The 23,875-nt window shown below is 33.4% G+C and overlaps 3 protein-coding genes across 15 annotated transcripts; 2 read left to right on the plus strand and 1 right to left on the minus strand.

Annotated features, from left to right (window-relative positions):
* The first annotated feature begins 5,904 nt into the window (after window positions 1-5,904).
* Window positions 5,905-7,063, plus strand: LOC123689641 (peptide chain release factor 1-like, mitochondrial). The gene has a single exon (XM_045630809.1). It carries the CDS (start codon window positions 6,062-6,064, stop codon window positions 7,061-7,063), a length of 1,002 nt encoding a protein of 333 aa, XP_045486765.1. The 5' UTR covers window positions 5,905-6,061.
* Window positions 7,064-7,894: 831 nt separating this feature from the next.
* On the plus strand, window positions 7,895-9,743 carry LOC111003904 (peptide chain release factor 1-like, mitochondrial). The gene is made up of 2 exons (XM_022274659.2): window positions 7,895-9,012; window positions 9,340-9,743. The coding sequence occupies exons 1-2, from the start codon at window positions 8,047-8,049 to the stop codon at window positions 9,562-9,564; spliced, it is 1,191 nt and encodes a 396-aa protein (XP_022130351.2). The 5' UTR covers window positions 7,895-8,046; the 3' UTR covers window positions 9,565-9,743.
* A 160-nt stretch (window positions 9,744-9,903) lies between these two features.
* LOC111003854 (voltage-dependent calcium channel subunit alpha-2/delta-3) lies at window positions 9,904-23,784 on the minus strand. 13 transcript variants are annotated; one of them, XM_022274579.2, is made up of 29 exons: window positions 23,483-23,784; window positions 23,275-23,356; window positions 21,555-21,927; window positions 21,347-21,478; window positions 21,001-21,260; window positions 20,776-20,922; window positions 20,582-20,695; window positions 19,749-19,931; window positions 19,528-19,662; window positions 19,369-19,461; window positions 18,955-19,011; window positions 18,292-18,318; window positions 17,599-17,679; window positions 17,368-17,442; window positions 17,199-17,303; window positions 17,058-17,129; window positions 16,738-16,943; window positions 16,290-16,441; window positions 15,694-15,741; window positions 15,503-15,596; window positions 15,310-15,342; window positions 14,399-14,500; window positions 13,588-13,855; window positions 13,327-13,449; window positions 13,035-13,160; window positions 12,782-12,887; window positions 11,607-11,624; window positions 10,719-11,122; window positions 9,904-10,382 (listed from the first exon to the last, which is right to left on the minus strand). In XM_022274579.2, exons 1-29 carry the CDS (start codon window positions 23,584-23,586, stop codon window positions 10,278-10,280), a joined length of 3,825 nt encoding a protein of 1,274 aa, XP_022130271.2. In that variant the 5' UTR covers window positions 23,587-23,784; the 3' UTR covers window positions 9,904-10,277. The 13 variants fall into 13 exon arrangements, with proteins under 13 accessions (XP_022130271.2, XP_022130270.2, XP_022130275.2 ...); XM_022274578.2 differs by having other exon boundaries at window positions 20,576-20,695; XM_022274583.2 differs by lacking the exon at window positions 18,292-18,318.
* Window positions 23,785-23,875: the final 91 nt, after the last annotated feature.

A 23,875-nucleotide genomic window follows, 5' to 3' on the forward strand; every position in this document is an offset into this window, starting at 1 on the left:
ATCCTTCTTCATACCTACAAAGAAAACGAAAATAAACTTTATTCTCGCCAGCTAAAGTTCAAAATAAATCAGCACATTATTTGCAAGCATCATAAATTTTATAGTATTTTAATACAGCCGTAACAACATAATAATAATAGGGTAAATGTTTTGGTAAGCCATAAATAAGTTGAGAGTTGGAACGACAAATCCGAGTACTGTTAGGGGACTTTTTAGTTATCCACGGGATTATTTATATGTTGTAAGCATTTTTACAAAAAATCTTTATGATTACATTCTTAATAATTAGACTGCAGAGATTATAAAGCAGTGTTAGACTAGTGGCTTAAGTATTGTCTTTTATTAACATAAATTTTACAAATTTAAAGAAAAACACTTTTTAACGGATTATTGTTATGTATTATTGTATTTAAACTTATAATTATTTGTACATAATTTTAAATTTAAACCGACGTTTCGCGTGCTTTACAGCGTGCGTGGTCACGGTGACTGAAGACAAAGGTGTTAAATGTCAAAAAGTATTACAGCTGTAGAAATGTTGTGTTATCTGTATTTATTTCCCCGGAGTTGGTATCGACTAAAAGATGTAGGGTTTTTGCAGAAATTGCTCACGGTGTCCTCCATTTTCGCGGATTGTTTATTTTGAGATTTTAATTTGGATATTATTGGATCCCAGGTGTTTGATAATTTTAGGCCGTCCTCTCTATTGAAATTGGCGTGTTTTTTGATTTCAATGGCTTCGCGTACCAATCTTGGGAAGAATCTTTTTTCTTTCGCAAGTACTTTCGGTTGGTCAAAGCGTATGTAGTGATTAGGCCTATCTAGTGTGTGTTCACAGACTGTTGATTTTGTGTGTCGTCTATGTCTTATGTCCGCGATGTGTTCCTTGAGTCTGCTGGACATATTATTGCGTTTAGTTTGCCTTATGTAAGACAGGCCACAGTCGCAATCCAGTTTGTATATACCTGCATCTTGCAATGGGGTGTTACTTTTGATTGGTCTTAGAAATTGCTGAATCTTCTTGTGCGGCTTGAAAATTGTATTAATGGAAGCTCGTTTTAGGACCCGGCTAATTATATCTGTAACTCCCTTCACATATGGCAGGTAAGCTGGCTGGCGAGGAACTGTTTGTGTCTTGTTTTTGTTTCTGTGATGCAGCCGGGGGATGCGCAACTTGTTTCGGTGTAGCACCTGTTTGACATGCTGTAGTTCCTCCTTGAGGTGGGCCGCATCACAAAGACGTTGGGCTCTCTGAAACAAACATTTACCGACAGAGAGCAGTTGTGACGGGTGGTGGTGGGATTCAGGTGGGATTTAGTGGCTTAAGGCCCTCATTCCTAACAGTATACTCGTGTCCGAATCACGACTCTTAGAATTTTCCTTACAGGTGAAGGATTTGTGAGACAGCGGCAAATCCAAGAATCGATTATATGTGTCAGACATAGGCCACTTGTCTGTGTAGAAATGATTAAAAAAACGGATGCAGATCTCAAGACTCATTTTGGGTTCTAGCGCATTATCATTATTATCATTACTAGTTACATTAAGTCACAAGGCTAAATTATTATGCCAATATTGTAATTTACAAACCCTATGATACTTCAAAGAACATATTATTCAGGTTTCTATTAACACCATTGCTACGACATATATTTAACTATTCTTTAGAATTAGGGCACTAGCCTCGGCAATATTGTTTATGATTCACGCTTATATATCTATTTAGGTACCTATTTACCTACTTAATAATAATTTACTTATAACAGCATGTGAGTGTTGCCCAAAGACACTGTATGCGAGAGAAGTCAAGAATATAAAACTAGTCATTGTCAATCGTTGCCCTATTATGTTATAAACGTTAAAATGTTAATAATACATGGAGTTAGCCATTGGGTACATTATTCTACGCCGTAAGCAAACAGGCAACAATTTACGTACAACGAACAAATTATGAGTCTAAGTATGGAAACTGAGTCCACTAACCAAGCCTGCATCCACACTGAAATAAATAAATATATATAAACAGAACAAATGCTGACGGAAAGGATCAAGACCTTTCGGAAGCAAATTGTCAATACGTTATTTCTAAAAGCAGTGAGTGAAACTAAGTACATACATAAATCCTTAGCTCAGTACAAGCAATAAATTCACTGCTATAAGTGTGAAGTGTTGTTAGGAGTAATATTGCGCAAACGTGCGGTATTTATTTAAGAGTGCTAAGTGGCCCGCCCAAGCAAACTGTGCACTCACGGCGGAAATGGGCCACAACTAATGCCTCACCCTTACTTACCGCTGAAAACCCAAGATTTTTCATTTAAATGTTGATTTATTTGGCTATTTTCTTATCGTATTGTTTGGTATTTGTCTGTAAACAAATTACATCTATAATTTCTTAATTCAGAACAGTGGTGTTGCCCTGCCGTAATGATAATCGATAAAGTTTGCGATTGTTACTTAGAATAAAAAAAGAGTACGGCCTGAAATCTCGGTAACTACATCATAGTAAAGGATTCGTTTCGTCCTACATTATAAGATTGTTCAGACTTATAGATATGACATAGGTAATAATCCTTTATTCGCTGAGAATTTACAAGAAAATAAATTTACTATTAACAACGAACGAACATAGCTTATGTTTGTGCTGTATTTTAAAGATTTGTTAGAAAAATGCAAATTTTGCTATTATTAACTAAAAATAGATTTTCGTCAGACGTCCTTTGCCTTCCATCACGTTAATTTCGTGCTAGCCATTTAAATTACTCCAAAAGTTTCCTTTGTCCATGACGTGTTGTGAGCAATTTCAACATGTATTTTAATATTGTATAAGGAAGATTAATATGTAATTTTGTATTTTTCTAATCGGTACCGTAAAGTACGTTTCTGTAGTTTATCAACTAAACTACGTAAAATACTTAATATAACAGAATAATATCCCTTATAACTGGATCAGGGCCCCGATGGAGTATTTGGAACTAAACAAAAGCGCGATTTCCATACATATAACAAATTGTACGGAAATCGTATTATGGTATTGGCCCACAAATACTTGACAAGAACATCGTAAAAGTCTCATAGTTAATAGAAAAGATAAATATAATAATTAAATTTTCGGTCTGCCTGTAGTCTGCATGTGTCGTTCAGTAATCAGGGTAACTTAGGTTTTAACGTTACCTTAGCGAAAATATTTTATTAATTCCATTTGTAGGATAATTCGTACCATGATATAATAGTAACAACACACAAAATTGTCGTTCTTTGCTTCAGTACTACAACTCCATCGTTCTAGTTTATGCTACGAAATAATGCGATTCATTTTAGGAACTTAAACTCGCAAGTACTTGAAACACAATTTGGTAGCACATAGAGTGCAGAAGGCGCCGCCACTAATTACAAATTAAATTTGACAGCCTGTACCTAGAAATGATATTCTGTTGAACTTCATGTTACAAAACGACTTTTAGAACGATTACCACGTCGACCGCAACGATTTGCCAATTAATTGAATTATTAGGAACTCAAAGAATTTCCCCCCGAACCACAAATAGCGTCTTGCGTTATATTACACGCATACGCAGTTATTAGTGCTAATGACAAACGGACAGCGCCATTGTGCGCCTTTTACCGCATCGTTTCCTTTTCGGTTCGCCAAATAGAATAACAAAATACGCGAATGACCGCATAATTTCAATAGATGTAAGTATTAATTGTCTAAATTATAGATTAATTATTGGGAGGGCCGAAGTCATTTATAGTTTGCGTTTCTTTTACTTGTTCATTTAAATTATTTAGATTTTTTATTTTATTATAATGGTATTACATATTATTATTGTTAATTATTCTATAGATAATTTTTGATTATTTTATTCAAGTCAATCAGATCATTCAATTAATTAGACAGATCAGGAGTACAGGTGCCAATCAGGTAAATCACCTAGGTCCCTATTATACGGATGTCGTTGATTATGTATTATGATATAAACACATGTCCGTCCTAGCTGGGGAACTATATATTTTACTGTGTGATATATTATTAAAACGATATCAAAACTGATATCTTTGAATCAAATCTAATCTGAGTAAATGTATTTATTCTAATTGGTAACTTCTAAATGTAGTGAAGATGAGGTTGATTTCATTAATTATTACCTTGTACCTATTGTAATTAATATTTGCCAGAGGCAGACACATTTTTGTTTTCTTTGTCAGAAAGAAAACAATTTTTATTTCCTAATAAGGCAGGGCCCCAAGGGGCCATGACCCACTCAATTTGGATTTGCCCTTAAGTGACAGGACCACAGACGCGTTACTGTAAGTATTATGCATGACATAACAATATTTACCTCCTTAGTCTTCCTCGTTCGTGATTCGTGAATAATTGAACCCTAGCTGCTCACCGTGCGTGTTCTTGGACTGTAACGAACAATTTCTATTTTAATTTTTTCTAGACCTAGAAATATTATGAATAGTTAAATTATAAATGTGATTACTGATATAGTTTCCCCCAAGTTTTTGCGGCTACATTCATAAATTATTACATTTAACTAACTTGCTGCGCATGGCGCTATGCTTGCTGCAAAGATCGTTCCTTATTTATGCCATACCTATAACTATTGGGTACAAAAGTAATAGGTACCTTAATGAATATAATGCTACTAAATATGATAGCATCATGAGTATCCGACTATCACTGTTTAAATTGTGTTTAGTTTGGTTGTAAGGCAGGAAATAAGTTTGAGATTTATGGTAGCGGTGGTGTTAATAAGACATCTATCCCAATCGGTTAACAAAATCGGTAAGTTACACTTTTTAGTTAAAGGTTACCTACTATTACTTTCGTCTTTTTTTGTTTTTTACGTTTGCGTGTTGAAAAAATTACAGATGAGGAGATACTTTTAGCTTAATTAAATTTGACTGATTTATTTATTATAAGTAAATAAGGGGCCAAAAATACATAATACTTTTAGGTTAATAGTTTTCTCAATAAGCTATAGTTAATATCTATTGAACCAATTTCATATTCTGACGAACTGATGAATTCAATTGCTCCATCGACAGTCATAGATTACGTTAAAGGTTAGCTTCTGAATTATAACTGCTGTCAGTCATGATATCGTAAATTTAATAGCTGCACGATATGAGAGTTTTTAATTTGATTTCATATTTTCAAATACATGTAATTGAAATTAAGTCTTCTTAAAAACTCAATTTTATAACGTTAAATAAAAAAATCAACAGTAAAATACATAGTATTATGTATTTTGTGTCCTAATTATTATTCTCTAATGTTACAATTAAAAGTAAGACTATATTAATTTAATTCAAAAATAGATGATGCAGGACGAAAGGTTTATCATAAATACTGCGTTATGCTCTTCCAATAAAGATTTTTTATGTATGCGGAACGGTAAGTTCTGATAGCCTATAATTAATTAATCAACTCATGAACAGAGTTTGAGTTTTCATCTAAATTTCGAACCCCACATTCACCACAGTAAGATTTTCAAAAATTATCCCTGATCATTGGATAAATTTTTATATTTGCATGTATCAGACAGATCATCATCAGCCGCTATAAGGAAACAAAGTATAAAAACGTTCCACTCCAATTTCCCCAGCATTACTAGCGTCAATTTCTTTTTCCCTTTTAGGCGTCAGATCATGGTAGTCCTAACAATAAACCTATACAATAAAATTTATCGCAGCTGTAGTCGGATGAGCCGACTCGGATCAATGTTTATTTCAATGTCTACACATTGAAAATGTCTAAGTAGTTATTTTTTAAACTTCTGAATAGCAATGTCAGCTGTCATTTGATTGATATTTCGCTAGTCTGTGACCACTACCTATAATCTATATCTTCTTACTAACTATTAGTGTTGTGTAATGAAACTGACAGTGATAATTGAAATAAATTTTTAATGTCAATATTTATATTTATGTTTTAATGTTAATTCTTTTTTCTACAGAATAACTAAATAGTACGAAAGTTATATAAACGTAATGCTTAAATCTTTAAATCGTTTTTCATTTTTGGCAAGATAAAAAATAAAATACACTTGCAATGTTAAGATCAAAATTAACCTATCTTGGATGCCTACTTCAGAAAACAACGAACACTATAATTCATACAAATTATTCTCAAAATGTATTAAAAATAACAGATACGGCTGTCCAAAAATATTTGAAACAACTAATGATTGAATATGATACCTTGCATATTAAATCTCGTAGATCATCGGAAGAGACGAGACGCTTACACGAAATTAAACCTATAGTTCATGTTTTAGAACAGAGAGTAGCATTATACGACAGCATAGAATCATTAAAAGAACTAACTAAAAAAGAAAACAATGATGAAGAAATTAAAAAAATGATTAAAGAGGAAGCACAGATATATTTGAGTCAGTTGACAGAAGTTGATGACGATTTAAAATCAATCTTACTGGCACCATGCATCACCAATGGTGGTATTGTGCTTGAAGTAACAGCAGGTGCTGGAGGTCAAGAATCTATGTTATTTGCTAAAGAATTATTTGATATGTATCAGTCTTACGCTGAGTTTAAAGAGTGGGAAGTTGATATAGCATCAATTGAAAAGTCAGACATTGGTGGTATTCGTAAAGCATCAATGTTAATGAAAGGGTTTGGGGTCCCTGAATTGATGAAGATGGAAGCAGGAGTGCATAGAGTTCAAAGAATTCCTGTCACAGAAAAAGGTGGACGTATTCATACTAGCACAGTATCAGTTGCTATTTTACCACAAGCAACAGAGATGGAGCTTAGTATCCCAGCAAAAGATATCATTGTTGAAACTAAAAGAGCCAGTGGTGCTGGGGGTCAGCATGTAAACACAACTGATAGTGCAGTCAGACTTATCCATACTCCTACTGGTACAACTGTAGAGTGTCAAGAAGGAAGGTCCCAAATTAAAAATAAAGAAATTGCAATGGAAAAACTAAGAGCCTTGTTATTACAGAAACAAATTGATGAACAGTCCTCAAGAACTGACGAACTGATGAATTCAATTGCTCCATCGACAGTCATAGATTACGTTAAAGGTTAGCTTCTGAATTATAACTGCTGTCAGTCATGATATCGTAAATTTAATAGCTGCACGATATGAGAGTTTTTAATTTGATTTCATATTTTCAAATACATGTAATTGAAATTAAGTCTTCTTAAAAACTCAATTTTATAACGTTAAATAAAAAAATCAACAGTAAAATACATAGTATTATGTATTTTGTGTCCTAATTATTATTCTCTAATGTTACAATTAAAAGTAAGACTATATTAATTTAATTCAAAAATAGATGATGCAGGACGAAAGGTTTATCATAAATACTGCGTTATGCTCTTCCAATAAAGATTTTTTATGTATGCGGAACGGTAAGTTCTGATAGCCTATAATTAATTAATCAACTCATGAACAGAGTTTGAGTTTTCATCTAAATTTCGAACCCCACATTCACCACAGTAAGATTTTCAAAAATTATCCCTGATCATTGGATAAATTTTTATATTTGCATGTATCAGACAGATCATCATCAGCCGCTATAAGGAAACAAAGTATAAAAACGTTCCACTCCAATTTCCCCAGCATTACTAGCGTCAATTTCTTTTTCCCTTTTAGGCGTCAGATCATGGTAGTCCTAACAATAAACCTATACAATAAAATTTATCGCAGCTGTAGTCGGATGAGCCGACTCGGATCAATGTTTATTTCAATGTCTACACATTGAAAATGTCTAAGTAGTTATTTTTTAAACTTCTGAATAGCAATGTCAGCTGTCATTTGATTGATATTTCGCTAGTCTGTGACCACTACCTATAATCTATATCTTCTTACTAACTATTAGTGTTGTGTAATGAAACTGACAGTGATAATTGAAATAAATTTTTAATGTCAATATTTATATTTATGTTTTAATGTTAATTCTTTTTTCTACAGAATAACTAAATAGTACGAAAGTTATATAAACGTAATGCTTAAATCTTTAAATCGTTTTTCATTTTTGGCAAGATAAAAAATAAAATACACTTGCAATGTTAAGATCAAAATTAACCTATCTTGGATGCCTACTTCAGAAAACAACGAACACTATAATTCATACAAATTATTCTCAAAATGTATTAAAAATAACAGATACGGCTGTCCAAAAATATTTGAAACAACTAATGATTGAATATGATACCTTGCATATTAAATCTCGTAGATCATCGGAAGAGACGAGACGCTTACACGAAATTAAACCTATAGTTCATGTTTTAGAACAGAGAGTAGCATTATACGACAGCATAGAATCATTAAAAGAACTAACTAAAAAAGAAAACAATGATGAAGAAATTAAAAAAATGATTAAAGAGGAAGCACAGATATATTTGAGTCAGTTGACAGAAGTTGATGACGATTTAAAATCAATCTTACTGGCACCATGCATCACCAATGGTGGTATTGTGCTTGAAGTAACAGCAGGTGCTGGAGGTCAAGAATCTATGTTATTTGCTAAAGAATTATTTGATATGTATCAGTCTTACGCTGAGTTTAAAGAGTGGGAAGTTGATATAGCATCAATTGAAAAGTCAGACATTGGTGGTATTCGTAAAGCATCAATGTTAATGAAAGGGTTTGGGGTCCCTGAATTGATGAAGATGGAAGCAGGAGTGCATAGAGTTCAAAGAATTCCTGTCACAGAAAAAGGTGGACGTATTCATACTAGCACAGTATCAGTTGCTATTTTACCACAAGCAACAGAGATGGAGCTTAGTATCCCAGCAAAAGATATCATTGTTGAAACTAAAAGAGCCAGTGGTGCTGGGGGTCAGCATGTAAACACAACTGATAGTGCAGTCAGACTTATCCATACTCCTACTGGTACAACTGTAGAGTGTCAAGAAGGAAGGTCCCAAATTAAAAATAAAGAAATTGCAATGGAAAAACTAAGAGCCTTGTTATTACAGAAACAAATTGATGAACAGTCCTCAAGAATTAACAGTGAAAGGAAAGCACAGGTACACCTCTTAATATTCTATTAACTAATACAATTTCAGAAACATGTGAATTCTTAAGTAAATTTAACACATGTATTTTGCTCATGTTAAATGAAGGTTTTCAAGAATTTACTGATAAATTATAGCTATTTGCTTAATAGTAGAAAAACTAATTTGTTAAAAAAAATAGTTGCTTAATTTCAAAGCTACTTCAATTACTTAACTAATATAACATTTTATTAATTTGATTAAATGTTGTAACATACATATATATGAGTATATATGAGTAAACTTATTACTGCTTACATGATTTAATTCATTTGAACGATGGTTGATGTGTCATTTCAGGTTGGCTCAAGCAATCGCAATGAGAAAATAAGAACCTACAACTATCCTCAAGATCGGGTAACAGAGCACAGAGAGGGTGGTATAAATATACCAAGTCTTAAAATTTTTATGGAGGGTGGAGAACAATTAGAAAAACTGCAGGAGTCACTTCTGCGGCAACAAAGATACGAAATCCTGGCAGCTGAGGTGAATGACTTTATTAGTAAAAATCAAATTGAAAGTTAATTGCTGTTTTGTCTTTAGAACTTTTTGATTTATTTATGACATTTAATTTTTTGTTTCTATTCCTTATTAATTTATACCATACACCGAAAATATTTTAAAATAATTGAAATTGTTGATTATTTTATTCTATTGTAAATTTCTCAAAACTGTGGTTTCATTACTTTGTTTAAATACATATGTAGAATTTATTAAAATTGTTAAAAAAAAGTTGTGTCTGATTTAGTTCAAAGGTTCATCAAATATTTTATTAGTAGGATGAAGGATTATAGTTTTTTATTTAGCTTCATAGACAATAATCACTCAATGTTAGGTATACCTTTTAAATAAAATGACTTTTCTTATAATAAATATTTATTTGTATAGACTTTTCTTAATTAAAAATAACTTAAATTAACTCATTATGAAGTCACAGTATACTTTAATACAATAGGCAGCTTTAAAATATTTCCCAATAATAAACTTAGGACGGAGAAAGGACAATAACAAAACACCATAGGCTATTAACATTGAGATAAATTACTTTGGTTGAATAACACTTAAATCTAATTAAACTATACATTGATATGAATATGCCAATAAATGTGGCACCTTGAGACTATAATTTTCTAGAAATTTATAAACACTGATATGTTAACAGACATGTCTACAATTTTTTATTGGAAATATAATTTGATTCTGATTCTTATGTAGAAGGCTATGAAATAACATCAAATTTAAAATATTATTTTGATCCATAAAATATTAAGTATTGTAAAAGGTACCCATAAAACATTTTTTGTCGGGAGACTTCCGCGTCCGCACATGTCGATATTGCTCTCCTGAAAAAAGAAAATTTAAGCATACATTGAAAACTACCTCTAAGCTTGCGTGCAGCAATTAACACGCGCTTATTGATGTAGTCAAGGCAAGTACTTTATCTTGTCGTAGGAAAAGATCACTTATTTGTTTTAAAGGAAAATATGTGTAATAGATGTCACAAAGGTTGATGCAATGATTTGTTCAATCAAATTAGAGCGTATATATAACACTTAACCATGAATAATATAATAATAAATAATACCATTGTTCACTTGAGTAGGTTTCAGTCAGAAAAATCGTGAACATGATAAACACTGCACTTCTAACTATCCACAATTTATAATTTTCATGGTTACCTCCGTATGATTCCGTATGCACGATGAGGGCTGCTTCCGATACAAAGGATGCTTATGTTTCAGACAAGGTAATGATTCATTGTACTGAACTTCTGCAGGGTCTATTGATAATATCGAGACATCTTTCTTCGCACACATCGCATCAACGACCACCAGAAGCATATTTGTATAGTTCACTAGCTGCGCGTAAAATGGTCTCGCACACTCCGTCAAAGGCTTATTCAACTTCGCCTCCAAGTTCTTGTAGTCTATTTGGTACAAATACATCTCTCGATCGCAAGGTGTTGGGCGTGTTCGGTTTATAAGAACAATCTTTTCAAAATCTCTCTCGTGGATTCGAGTGGGCGGTTTTGACATGGATGGGTCATCCGTGTCTTCGTCATTTTCGTAATTTTGGTACGCAACTAGGGAAATAATATATTATTAGCATTGGATTAACACATTATCAATGATGATGGGTTAAAATTTCTTATAACGAATGAGAAAGGAAATTACAAAATGATGCCAAAATATTTACAGTATAAAAATATAACTGTTTTGTGATGAGGGGTCAAATATTGGAGAGGTTGCTCAAAAAGGTCTGAAATAACAACCTAATGGCGACATGCAGAATCCAAGCCAAGTTTTACCAAATGAAACTTAGCTGAAGCTTTCTAATAAATATTGTAAGGAGATAACTTGTTTCATTTTGGATTTATATGCAATGGTAGGCGCCTGGCAAGAAACATGAAACAATATACAAAAAAAAGGTTCAGCTCCTCGATATTCTACGTCATGCACATTCCGAAATTAGCTACTTATAAAAATTTAAGTGAAATTCATGTCAAGTAATAATTTCAATAAGTGCCCTGAGAAGACACAGTCTACGGTGCTCGTACTATAACTCACCAGTGGATGTAACATACTCTGAAAATAAGATGGAGTCGTTACTACATCAATTAGCTAAAACCGATCGTAGACTCCATAGACAATTTCGATCTACATCAATAATTCGACATTGCCATCGAGCATTCATGCTCCGTGAAAAGTTTACATATTTGTGTATTTGTGCGGTGTTTTTGTATTATAACTATAAGTAATATCCTTATAAGCAAACATTTAAGAAGATTGTGGAGTTATCAAGCATTGTGTCTCAGATTAACGAGAGCTTTATTGGCACAACACCGAATTTAGTTATCTAGTCTAATGTCCTAAATAAACATTTATAATTTTTGGTGCTCGTTGTCATGCAGTAACAGATCATGCTGACAACGCGCATTTAACTCTGCAAAAATACTGTAAGCTGTTCCAACGCTGTGTAAATAATATAACATCTTTTAGAGTCTGCGGAAAGAAAACCGACATAACGGGGTGTGGGTATTCACAAAAATTATGCGCTAGAATTATACTCAGATTTTTAATTTCGTAGAATTCTGACAGATATCATTTTCTGACCTGTCAGAGAGGGCAAAGCGGTTTGGCCGGGCACATTGTTCAATTTCAATACGATCCTGAACATCTAATTTTATGCATACATTTTATTTGTTAGTGCTCCATATTAAAGAGGTTTAATGGTGAGTAATAATTACGTCTTATACTAAGTAAATATTTAGATTTACCTCTTTGTAGTTAAAATATAAAAATACGTAGCATTTTATGTTTTATTGCCCCCAATGGTCAAATTTGTGCCTTTTTCGGTAGAGAACTTTTTTAATAGTAACACTTATGAAATGTCAGAATTCAACGGGATGAAAAATCGGAGTATAGTCAGAGTTACAGTTATACAATACATACATAACAAAAAAAGATAAATTAGTACTGCCACGATCTCAAATACCACGACGATTGTCTTTCCGCACATATTCTAACAGGTCTAATGTTATAGATATAATTTAAACTAGAACGTTAAAGTTCTATAAAGATAAACAGTTGAAAATAATATAGTTACTGATTATTATGATATCACAGCTTGATTTAAGAAAAACGTCGACGGTAGGTCGACGGCGAAACGACCTAAGCAATGTTATATGTTTTGGAACAAAGTTTCAGTACAGGATGCTACATACATTGAAGCGATTTCTTACCGTCATCGAAGTAGCTGGACTGTGCGAACGTTAAGGATACCGAGTTATAAAACCATACTGAGGTGGTCACAAACCAAGACATTATTAACCGCAGATTTTCCAGTGGCTGAAATATAATAACAATAATTTTTTTTTTAAACAATTGCTGCTGTATACTGTAGTTTGTTAGGATAAATTTTAGTATTCAAATGTATGCCGCTTTCAAATACACAAGTGTACAAGCCGATTGGATTTAATGAGCATTATTACTAACCGTTCTTATTGTTGAAGCTGGATTCGTGACTTTTTTCTCTCTAAAGCACACCGCTTGGTAGTCAATCACGTGCACTGTTCGAAACACCTCGTCTTCTACTAATTTTTGCATTATATCCGGTCGAATCTGGTAAATAAACTCACACAATATATGTTTGTATGCAATGTAGGCACTTATACGAAGTTATCAATCATTTTGGAGATTGCATGAAACAAATGACGCTCTAGTATTTTTTGTTTTTAGTTATTATAAAACAAGCTACTAGAATTTATGGGGCTACAATTTTCTGTACCTTTCCAAAGAACTGTCCAGTTTGGGTACTGTCTTTGCTAACCACGATCCAGCCGTTATTATCTACCAAGTAACAGTCCCATTCCTCTGAAGCGCATGTCACGCACTCCTTATTATGTTCACACTGAAAGTAATAATTATTTATCAGAATTATAAAAGCAGCATATTATAATAAGACAAAATTGTTAAGAGCTGGTGCGTAAAATCGTGATTATTTTTTTACTATGTAAAATCTTCCTATAAAAATTTCACTAGTACATACCGATGATGTGATATTATCGAACCACTCCGTCAGTCTCTCGTGTTTGAACTGGAATCCTACCACTGCGGCTGGAGCCTTACGGTGTCCGTCACTATGAAAGACCGCATGGGCAGCCGTTACCAATGCCGAGCTGACGTTCAATGGAAATTTCTCTGTATTCATTTCCACACTATACACGTAGCTAAGAGGATCGACGTAGTGTTGTTCCACTGCACGACGATACCATACCTCATCAATGGCGCGAGGCCATACTTTACCAAACTCCACTCTGTAAATAATTTTTAAAGCTAAAAAATTAAACTAGATTCAAATTTATAAATGTAAATAGTTGCGGTGTATTGCAATGCAATCAAGTATGTTACAATACTAATTTAATTGTGGAATCTACACTGTAATCGTTATTTTTAGAAATTAATGAAGTGAGGGTAGCAACAAGACTACCTTTCAATGTAAGAAATATTGACACAAAGACCGAAAGTTCCGTAAAGAAATAGCCTAAAGGTTATTATTTATTGCTCACAAAATCAGTCGTTAACTTATTTGTTACACCATTCATAAGATTAAACCATTCTTAGATTTTTAAGGCACACTTTCCCAGTTTAACTACCCGTTGCAATCTTAAACATGGAAAAATTCATATTTATAATATGTTTTTGTGTCAAGTAAAGATCATTTTATTATTATTAATTTAGAGGTTTAACTGTACAGGTTAGGTTCTCACAGTCAATTGTGTTTTAGAACTTACCTAGAAAGGATTGTACGTGTAGTTATCAAAGGCAATTCTTTTATATAATTTACTATATATACTCACTTATCATCATGTTCCTTAGGCGGGTGCATTTGCCACCGTGTTAGACCGCTGTGCGTAGCCAAAAATGCCACTATATACCCAAAACGTTGTATGAACTCCGCCCTGTGACAAAAACAATTATAAAGTTAATTATATTATATAGTATTAGTATTCCAAATAGAATATATAACCTAGAAAAATCGATTGCATCATTGAAGGTACGTAAATTGCTGATAATAAAAACAGTTTAGTAATCTCAGAGACGTCAAACTCGAAACATTGTGGATATTTTTGATACTTTTATGATTGAAAGATGAAATGATAGTAAGAGGACTTCGGTGGAATTAGAAATCAGCAAAGCGAGAAGAGCCCCAGTAATAAGCGATGCATATTTACTTTGAAAACACCGATGTTTTTTTTTTGAACTTACAGAAATCCTTGAAAGCTTTGTAGACAACATCGTAACTTAAACTTACATCCAGGCTGCTATATATATTATATATAAAACAATAATTTACATTCAAACTTAAATGTGAAGCCACAAGAAGTGTTTGCCAATTGTACTTACTTTGAAATACGAAATGTGCTATTATTATTATCGCTAACATTTATTCTCTTCATAAAAGTAAAAATTCCGTTCGATTGTCCGAGTTAGATTAATTTAAGGATTCCGTCAAAGATAGATTGATAGGACAGATTACACAAAAAGCTTAACGGAACAAGCTAATTCGTGATACATTACCTCTTACTTATGATACTTTGAAATACGAAGTGTGCCATTATTATTTTCCCTACCATTTATTATCTTGATTAAAGTAAAAATGCTGTTCAATTGTCCGAGTTAGATTAATTTCGGGAATCCGTCAAAGATAGATTGATAGGACAGATTACACAAAAAGCTTAACGAAACAAGCTAATTCGTGATACTTTACCTCGGTAACAATCCAATCACTTTGGTCAACGGGCTATCCAGGCGGAATAACAGAATGTATGTGCAAAAGTAAGTTATATGTGCATATTTAAAAAACTTATACATAATTGAGCGACTAAGTTAACTATAATGATTGTTCATTATTTTCCTATTCGGTGTTTGATTAATACAGTGTTAAAGTTAAAAATACTTACGCCTTTTCATCCGAGGCAGATTCGGATATGCTTTTGTTGAACCAGGCCGTGTTTCTGGCGTCGTATACCAACGCTTGCATAAGTCCATGGTCACCTAGACAATATAGTAAGTTTTTATTTCTCGCAGATTTAATTTATAACATTTCGCAGAGTTATCAAAAATGTATTAATAGTACATAAAAATAACTTACAATAGTATTCAATCCTTTGCGCAGGTTTCCTTTCGCCGTCTACAGAACCTTTAATGTAAAATTGTGATGAAATTTACAATTTTGATAAAAAATAATTTTATCACTTACCATTCCATCAAATATTTACCAGTTAGATTGAAAGCTTAGTAAAATGTTTTTAAAAGTTTTTTTTAGAATTGATACATCATACGATGAACCAATTATATCGTGTATCGTGTATAATCTTTGCCCGCGTTAAGCAGATAGATTTTGCGAACTACCGTCTCCTGTTTCTTTTAATTTTGGTGGGGGCCGTTCAAGTATTACGTAAGCCATATTGATTTTCTTATTTGGTAATTATGTCAACAGTAATTATTTACTTTATTACACTAATTACCCATACATTGTCTATTCTTTGAAAACGAAATTCATTTTCGAGGATTCCTACTAAAAATTAATACGTTTATGTACTTACTATTATTTTGAGAGGTCAGGAGACAAGGCAAAGGGGGGAAAAATTGTATTAAGAGTGTTTCCGTAATTCTTCAACGGCCCCTGGACCTTTTGGTGTATCCTGTGTAAAAACATAACAACTTTTTCAATAAGTTTCATGTTACCATTATGCCCATGTCCCTGTTTATTCTTGTGATGTTCGGGAGGGCGAGGTTTCGCTGGCCAACGCCAACCAGGCTTTGCAACGCGCTCCAAAAAGTATAATAACTCCTCTTCGGGAGTAGCAAATGTACGCTCGTAGTGGCGACAGTATAACCTACAAGTTAGATCTAATCATAAATTTGCAATAAGCTTGAAGTAAAGTTTGTTATGTCACATTTATTTATTAGGAAATTATCATACCTGATCGCATGTTATAAATTAAGAAAGCTACTCTTTTTAATGTCTAGAATCTAGATATTAGCAATGTAAGTGATTCATTTGAATTGACTCGATTAGCACAAATATATAAATTAAAAAATTTCTTCAAAACATGTTTTTTATATTGTATTAACCACATTTCCATTACATAATATAATATTTTAAAAACTTCTTTATAACAATCCATCTTACCAATCAGGATGCACACTCCACTTGTCAGACAGATATTGTCTGGCCGAAATGTTCTTTGATGTGAGTGATAGACGATGTATGTCGTCTGTAGGCGGTGGTGTTATTCTATGGCGTCCGTAGTTCTCTGGTATCGTTATCACCAAGGTGAAGGGCGAATCGCTTATACCAGTCCAGAAGTAGTGCTTCTTACCACGTGATACTCTTTTCTGAAAAATATTTACAAAAAAAATTAGTCCTATTTACAGTACCAATAGAAGCCTGGATATCAAACAATGTGAAGGATGCGATTCTATAGATAGGTAAATAAGTTAAAAACTCACCATGTCATCCATATGGTACTTCACATTCATTATTTTGTTACCGGTTTTCTGATCGATAACATCTTGACGTAACTGTAATTTAATTTATTATATACAAACCAGGATTTTTTTATTTAAGCTTATGAATGATGCTTTACTCACGGCAGTCAATTCTTTACTGAAATTTCGGGGACTTCTGTCGTCATCAAACAATTCCACTTCGATCATATCCACGCTGTTATAACTCGGTTTTAGGATTTGTTGAAACTGTAACGTAATAATGATATGTATAAAATAGATAGGGTAAATTAAATAAAAATACGCCACTTACCACTGGCCTCAAATCGGGATGAATCAAAATATATCCGTTATTTGTCACCATAAATGCATACCCATTAACCCCGATCTGAAATCATAGAACAAGAAATTGATTAAAATGTATTCTCTGGTTCGACAGCGACTGTTCATACAATCGATCCCTTATTATACGCCTTTAGAAATGGATTTTAATTTTTTTCTTTAATACTTGCTCTTAATCAAATGATTATATAACAAATAGTACCTTATAGGGTGCCATGAGAGCTTGAATTTCAGATAGTGGTACATCTGTTCCTGCTACTCCCAATAATCTAGCAATTCGCATCTGGAATTTAATTTATGACTAAATCACAGGAACAATAATTTAAAAGCAATTTAATAAATTCATAATCAAGCACTTAACTAGGTATAGAAGACTACAATACTTTAACACACAATTTAATTTACCATTTTATAGTACATACTTCTAAGTAAAATTATTATAATTATTTAACACTAGCAAATGGGATCTGGCTAATATCTACGCCCCGTTAGTTTATAACATGATTTATAAAAACTACATACTTAATACCTACATGAAATTCGATCTAAGATTATATTTGGATAATATATATGTAAAAACTTCTAGCAAGACTACATGAAAATCCACATTTCCGTGAATTTAACTACATTTTTATCTAAACTATTTTTTTCTATTTATGTGTAACCTTCACATAAGTAGTCCATGTAAGTTGCTGTTAGTGTTAAGTGAGATTTAAAATATTCCAAAAAATATTTGCATTCGTGGAGCATATGGTGATTTGTGGCTCCTGTGAATGTGGGTTTAAAAAAATTAACGGTTATTAAAATTTAATTAAAATCAGCACAGTGTCCAGTCACTCAGTCCACTCCTCTCACTCATCCCTCACACACTAAGTCTAAGAGAGCGAGGGCCTACCTCCTTTTGGCCGTTCTCCTCTACAGACTGCGATTGGTTGTGGACGTACGAATGCAATAAAATATAATAACATGTAGATAAATGCATTATAACAAACACTTCTAAAAATCAAAAAAATATCTCATCTATCAATGAGAAAACTTATATTTACACTAAAAATTGTTAACATATGAAAAATTCTGTCATTCTTTAAAGTAACATTACTTAATAAAAGCCCCATACGTCGCAAAAGTCGGGCTGCACGAAATTGTTAGTAAAAATATTTACATTTACTTCTCATAATACAAGTCAGTTAAAATGTCTCTACGAAGACATCGCTAAAGTCAGGCAAAATAACTTTATCTTGTAAATAGTGTGCATAATACAGATCATAATTCTTGCACTGAAACAATTCGCTTTGTAATTAAGTATTGAAAACTGATTCATAGCACCCTAATGGTCTACGCCTACAGCTAGTAGAAACTACACTACAGTAAGCGAAGAGGGTATAACATAGTGCAGTCGGATGCGACTGCAGCGGCCGTCATCTATCGAGGACAGATGCATCGCTAACGGGGCCAAATAAGACTTTACCGTTACTGAAATCCAAAATCTAAATCGTAAAACTCTCATGTATCTTGCAAAACTTTACATTAAAATCATCAAATTCTCTAAGTGTAGTACCTCTTTTGTAACTGATACCCAGTAAGCTTCATTTATCAGTACATTCTCTGTGATGTTCTGAGGGGAAACCACCAAATAAAGGATTACTATCAAAAGGTAATATTAGATAATATACAAAATGATAACAATATCAGCGATTATAAAAACAGCTTCCGCCCAATTAGGAGAAAAACGTAAAAGCCAATCTGTGAACATTGACAGTAATAAGGTTTCAACATGCAAAGTGAAAATTTTGAATTTGGACAATATTTTTTTAATTTTAATAAATATATCGAAAACAGAAAGATATAAGAATCTATCAAATTCTGTCTTGAATTTGAACTTTACTTTTAGTTTCGTTCTGTTTTCGCTGGACGTCTCAGTCAAAGATAAAATTTATTAGTATGTACATGAATGTTAAAAACAAATTTTTACCTCGTTATGGCGGAGATCGTATATTGGCATGGATACTGACGTCATAAGCTGATATTGCGAGTTTCCTATCTCACTGTATTGACCTTGTTTCATCTGAAATTAATAATATTGTAGTAGCACCACTGACATTTAAGAAACAAACTTTGACGTAATCGTTACCTGAGTTATTTTCCATCGTCTGGTTTGCTCCTTCTCAGAGTTAAATAGAGCTTTATCTCGTCGCTGACTCATAAAGCGTTCTTTCTGTTCAGCTCGCTCCCGTTGCTCCCATAAATAATCTGCAACTTTTGGATCCTGCAACAGTTCATTTATTACAATCTACATTCATTTTATATATATATTTCTTTCTTTGCAAGAAATAAGGAACCACTTCTACTTACGGTAACATTTGCATATACTGGCGTCCATACAACCGGATGTTTTTCACGCTGCAAAACCAGTGGACGAGCCAGCACGTTAACATGTTCTAGAACTCTCTCTCGAACCTCTGCTAGAGTACTCAAATGGACGTAGTATCCTCGGTTAGCGCAAGCCATCCATTTCACTTCTCTTACATCTGCCACCTAATAATTGCTATTAAGTTAGATGGTTGTTTTGTTGAACGATTGTCGGTGTGAAGTGGAAAAAGAAATATATGAGAATGCACTGTATTCTATCGATTAAATCATATTTTAGTCTAGATTGCATATCCACTGTAATGAATAAAATAATGCAAATAATGTTTTTGTTTAATGAAGGCTTGCCTAAAAACTCAAAAATGCATAGTTTACGCAAAGTAGTTCATTAATAGAAATTAACAATTTAATTTAATTTTATGTAATAATAATAACAATTTCCACTTTTATATAAACTTAAGGTCTTAATTAAATAATAAACTAACTACAGACAAGCTTGACACACGACTACGCGAACACCATACAAGCTAAGCAACATAAAGAATGAAAGGGCTTTGGTCGAATTCTGATAGATTCATGCAGTTTTCATATGGCTGATTATGCGAGTAAATACTTTCAGCTTTTAAATAAATGTAAATAATTTGTTAGAGACATTTAAAACTCGTATTCGAATAACCAGTCACGTTAAGTCAGAGACAAATAGAACACATAGAGAGTACCACATTCAAGGAGTACTGGTAGAAGACAAGACAGGAAGGCATTATGCAGGACGCACAATGGCTACAACACAGTAATACCTGGAGTGGTACTACCTTTACCTCGCGACCTATCAGGTACGTGAACACTCGCACCGGTGTGTCATACTTCCAATTGTATTTTTCAAAAATCTCCTTGTAATTATATGGCACACCATCCGTTACAAGCATAATTGCCTATAACAGAGAAATTTATTAGTATTTGTTTCCACGTCTTAATACAAACATCACATGATAAGCCTGCTTAGTACACCTACTTGATTGCAATTAGCGCCGCCACTATTGTTTCTATATATTTCTAAAAGATCAAATGCTCTCGTTAGTGCAGCTGAAAAGTTAGCTATTTCCATTGTTTCAAAATTCTCTAACGCAAGTTTAAACTCCCGAATATTTCCTAAAGTTGCCTGTAAATTATAATTTTTGTTTACTCTATATCAAACTAAAAGTCAAGCACATTCTCATATTTCCAAAGTGTTTAATACCTGCACCAAAGAATCTTCAAAACATGGCACAATTTCTTCCACAGTATCAGCAAAGGTCATGACATTCACGAAATCGTTATTTCCTAGAGTATCTAAAATGTTAGTTACTACATGTTTCGCTATATCTCTCCTCTGTCCTGTCATAGAACCACTGCGGTCAACTAGTACGATAACATCTTTTGGGCTAGCAGCAGCCTCCATATACCAAGCTCTTGTTCGACAATCATATATATCAACAGGATCTGCCCGCCACTTCATTGCTGACGGAATAATATAAGAGTTACGTACCTAAGCAATTTATAAAAAACGTATAAAATTTAGAAACAGTTTTATACATAGGACATACCTGGATAATGCCTCATAAACCCAGTGGAACTTCCAAAATATTGCCATGAGAGAGTTGGGTCACTCTGATAGTTGTTAATGAAATGCGTATCCAATCCTTCAGACCAGTGAATTCCTTTTATTACTTCGGGTGCTAAAATATCAATACAATAAGAGGAATTGTATTATCTGACAACAGTTACATAATTTGTAAATGCTTAGTTACATACCCCAAGCGTAAACATTTGTTGGAACGTGAACGCTAGTATAATTAATATTAACGGGTATATTTGAAAAGTGTGGATTTTGGTGCAGACGAACATTCTTTGATGGCGGTCGAACGATCCAATTTTCCATATTAAATTCAGGCTCTGGAGTAGTTGTAATACTATCATCGAGGAGGTCTTCCATTTCTTTACTGTTAAAGAACTGAAAGTCCTCCGGAACAGGATCGTCTTGTTTATCGAATGCCATATTCTCAGCTGCCTCGACGATCCTCTTCACGGCACTAATTTTTAACTCCATCATTGCCCGAATATCGTCCGCCACACTCTGTACTAATTTTTCGCCATCTCTCGATTCTATTTGCGCCGACTTCCAACTCTGAAAAAAATTTGCGCAGTGTTATGAATGTATGTATAGGGTACGAGCAGTGTTAGCCTAGTGGTTTCTGCGTGCAACTCACTCTGAGGTCGTACATTCGATTACCGCATCGAGTTGTGCACCAATGGACTTTATTTCTATGAGCGTATATAAAATTGGCTCGAATGGTGATGGAAAAATCGTGAGGAAACCGGCTTGCCTTCAGAAAGCCGATGGTGTATGGCACAAGAGGCTAACCTACTTGCGTATTAGATTTACAGACCATGAAACAGATACAGATATCTGTATCGTCAACTATTTATCTTATACGCTATTCTTAAACAACATTCGCTGTTATTCTTTGATACCGCTATATGTATTGGACAAACGTCGCAAATATAACGTTTGTACAACCCTATCTTTTTCTAAATTTTCTCAACGATCGTTCTCTTTTCTGGGCTGTTACTTGTATAACAAACTCAACAAAACTCTGAATATATATCCTAAAACAAAAAAATGTGTAAAACAAACAGTTCATAAATTTTTAACTACTTTGAGCTATGATCAAACGGAAATTCTACTAGAAGTAATAAAATAATTTTCACATAATATGTTCTTGTCATGTCACACACACCCTTTAACACTCACTAACACAGCATGCGTACCCTTCCCCACTATCACACACAAATACACACACACTCACATACACAATCCCTTACAAACTTCCTTTTTGTTATGTATATGACTTGCTATGGAATGGAAGCCTGGTTATCCACATCACAGGTTCTTACCTAGTTTGGAAACCAGTCTCCCAATACTGTCACTATATTATGAATTATTATTGTTAATGTTTAAGGGAGAAAAATAAATAAGTTATTATTATTATTATTATTATTGTATCTGATGCCTAGACCTAAAAAGGTTGAGCCTCCAATGATTTATTTCTCATTTTATGTATGAAGTTCTTCATCAGTGCCATTAATTTTTTTTATTTATAGTTCAGGCTTTAGTGCGATTGTTGAGCATCGAGACTTTTCCTCATTATGGTTTCTATCAGCGTAGTGTTAATTGCGCACGAAGGTAAATCCAATGTGCACAGAGCTCAAAGTTAAGATTCGTTTGTTTTTTTTTTATAGTACAGAAGCAAACGGGCAGGAGGCTCATCTGATGTTAAGTGATACCGCTACACATGATGATAAATACTTGATCATTTTTCAAATGTTGTTGGTTTAAATTTTTATTGATTATGCTTTTTATATAAAATACTAAATTGTACACTATATACTAGGATAAAGTGAAGGGTACTTGTAATATTATTGCATTCCAAGGGGAATAATTCTGGCTTATCTTAATATCTTGTATACTTACATCCTCAACCTCCTTCTTTCTAGTAATAAACTCTCCAAAATGATATAACTCAGTGCCGAGTTTAACTCCCCAACCCTGTACTCTGCAAGTATATTAGGAAAGAAGTCAAAATTTGCACGCAATTTTTTACGTAAGAGACTACGCCATTGCAAAAATTTTAAATTAAAATTCAGGCTTCTCCAATGTTTGTATATGAATAATAACTTACGTGTTGAACGAAATACGGCTATTGGGTACATTTTGAGCACTGGCCGCAAAATACGTAGACTCAAACGTTAGAAGTAGGAATATTACACCAGCACGATAGCACATCAGAGATCTCTGAACCACACACTGAGTAAACCACTCTTATCTTTAAAAATAGTTCATATTGTTTCACGTAATTGGACACTAGTTGCTTATTTTATTTAATTTTGGAAAATTACTTAGGACTGTTTCAGGGTGTGCTCGATAAATGATATTCCTGCTATATTATGCGCAAACTCGAGGACGACGCATGCGCCTCCAATGACTTGCGCGGGTCGACTGGAGTTACCTTGCTGCTTTGTTGTGCATTTTTCTTATCTAGGGTGGTAGGTTGTAATAACTGTGCAACGAATAA

This window comes from Pieris rapae, chromosome 1, assembly GCF_905147795.1.
Source record: "Pieris rapae chromosome 1, ilPieRapa1.1, whole genome shotgun sequence".
NCBI classification, from domain to species: Eukaryota; Metazoa; Arthropoda; class Insecta; order Lepidoptera; family Pieridae; genus Pieris; species Pieris rapae.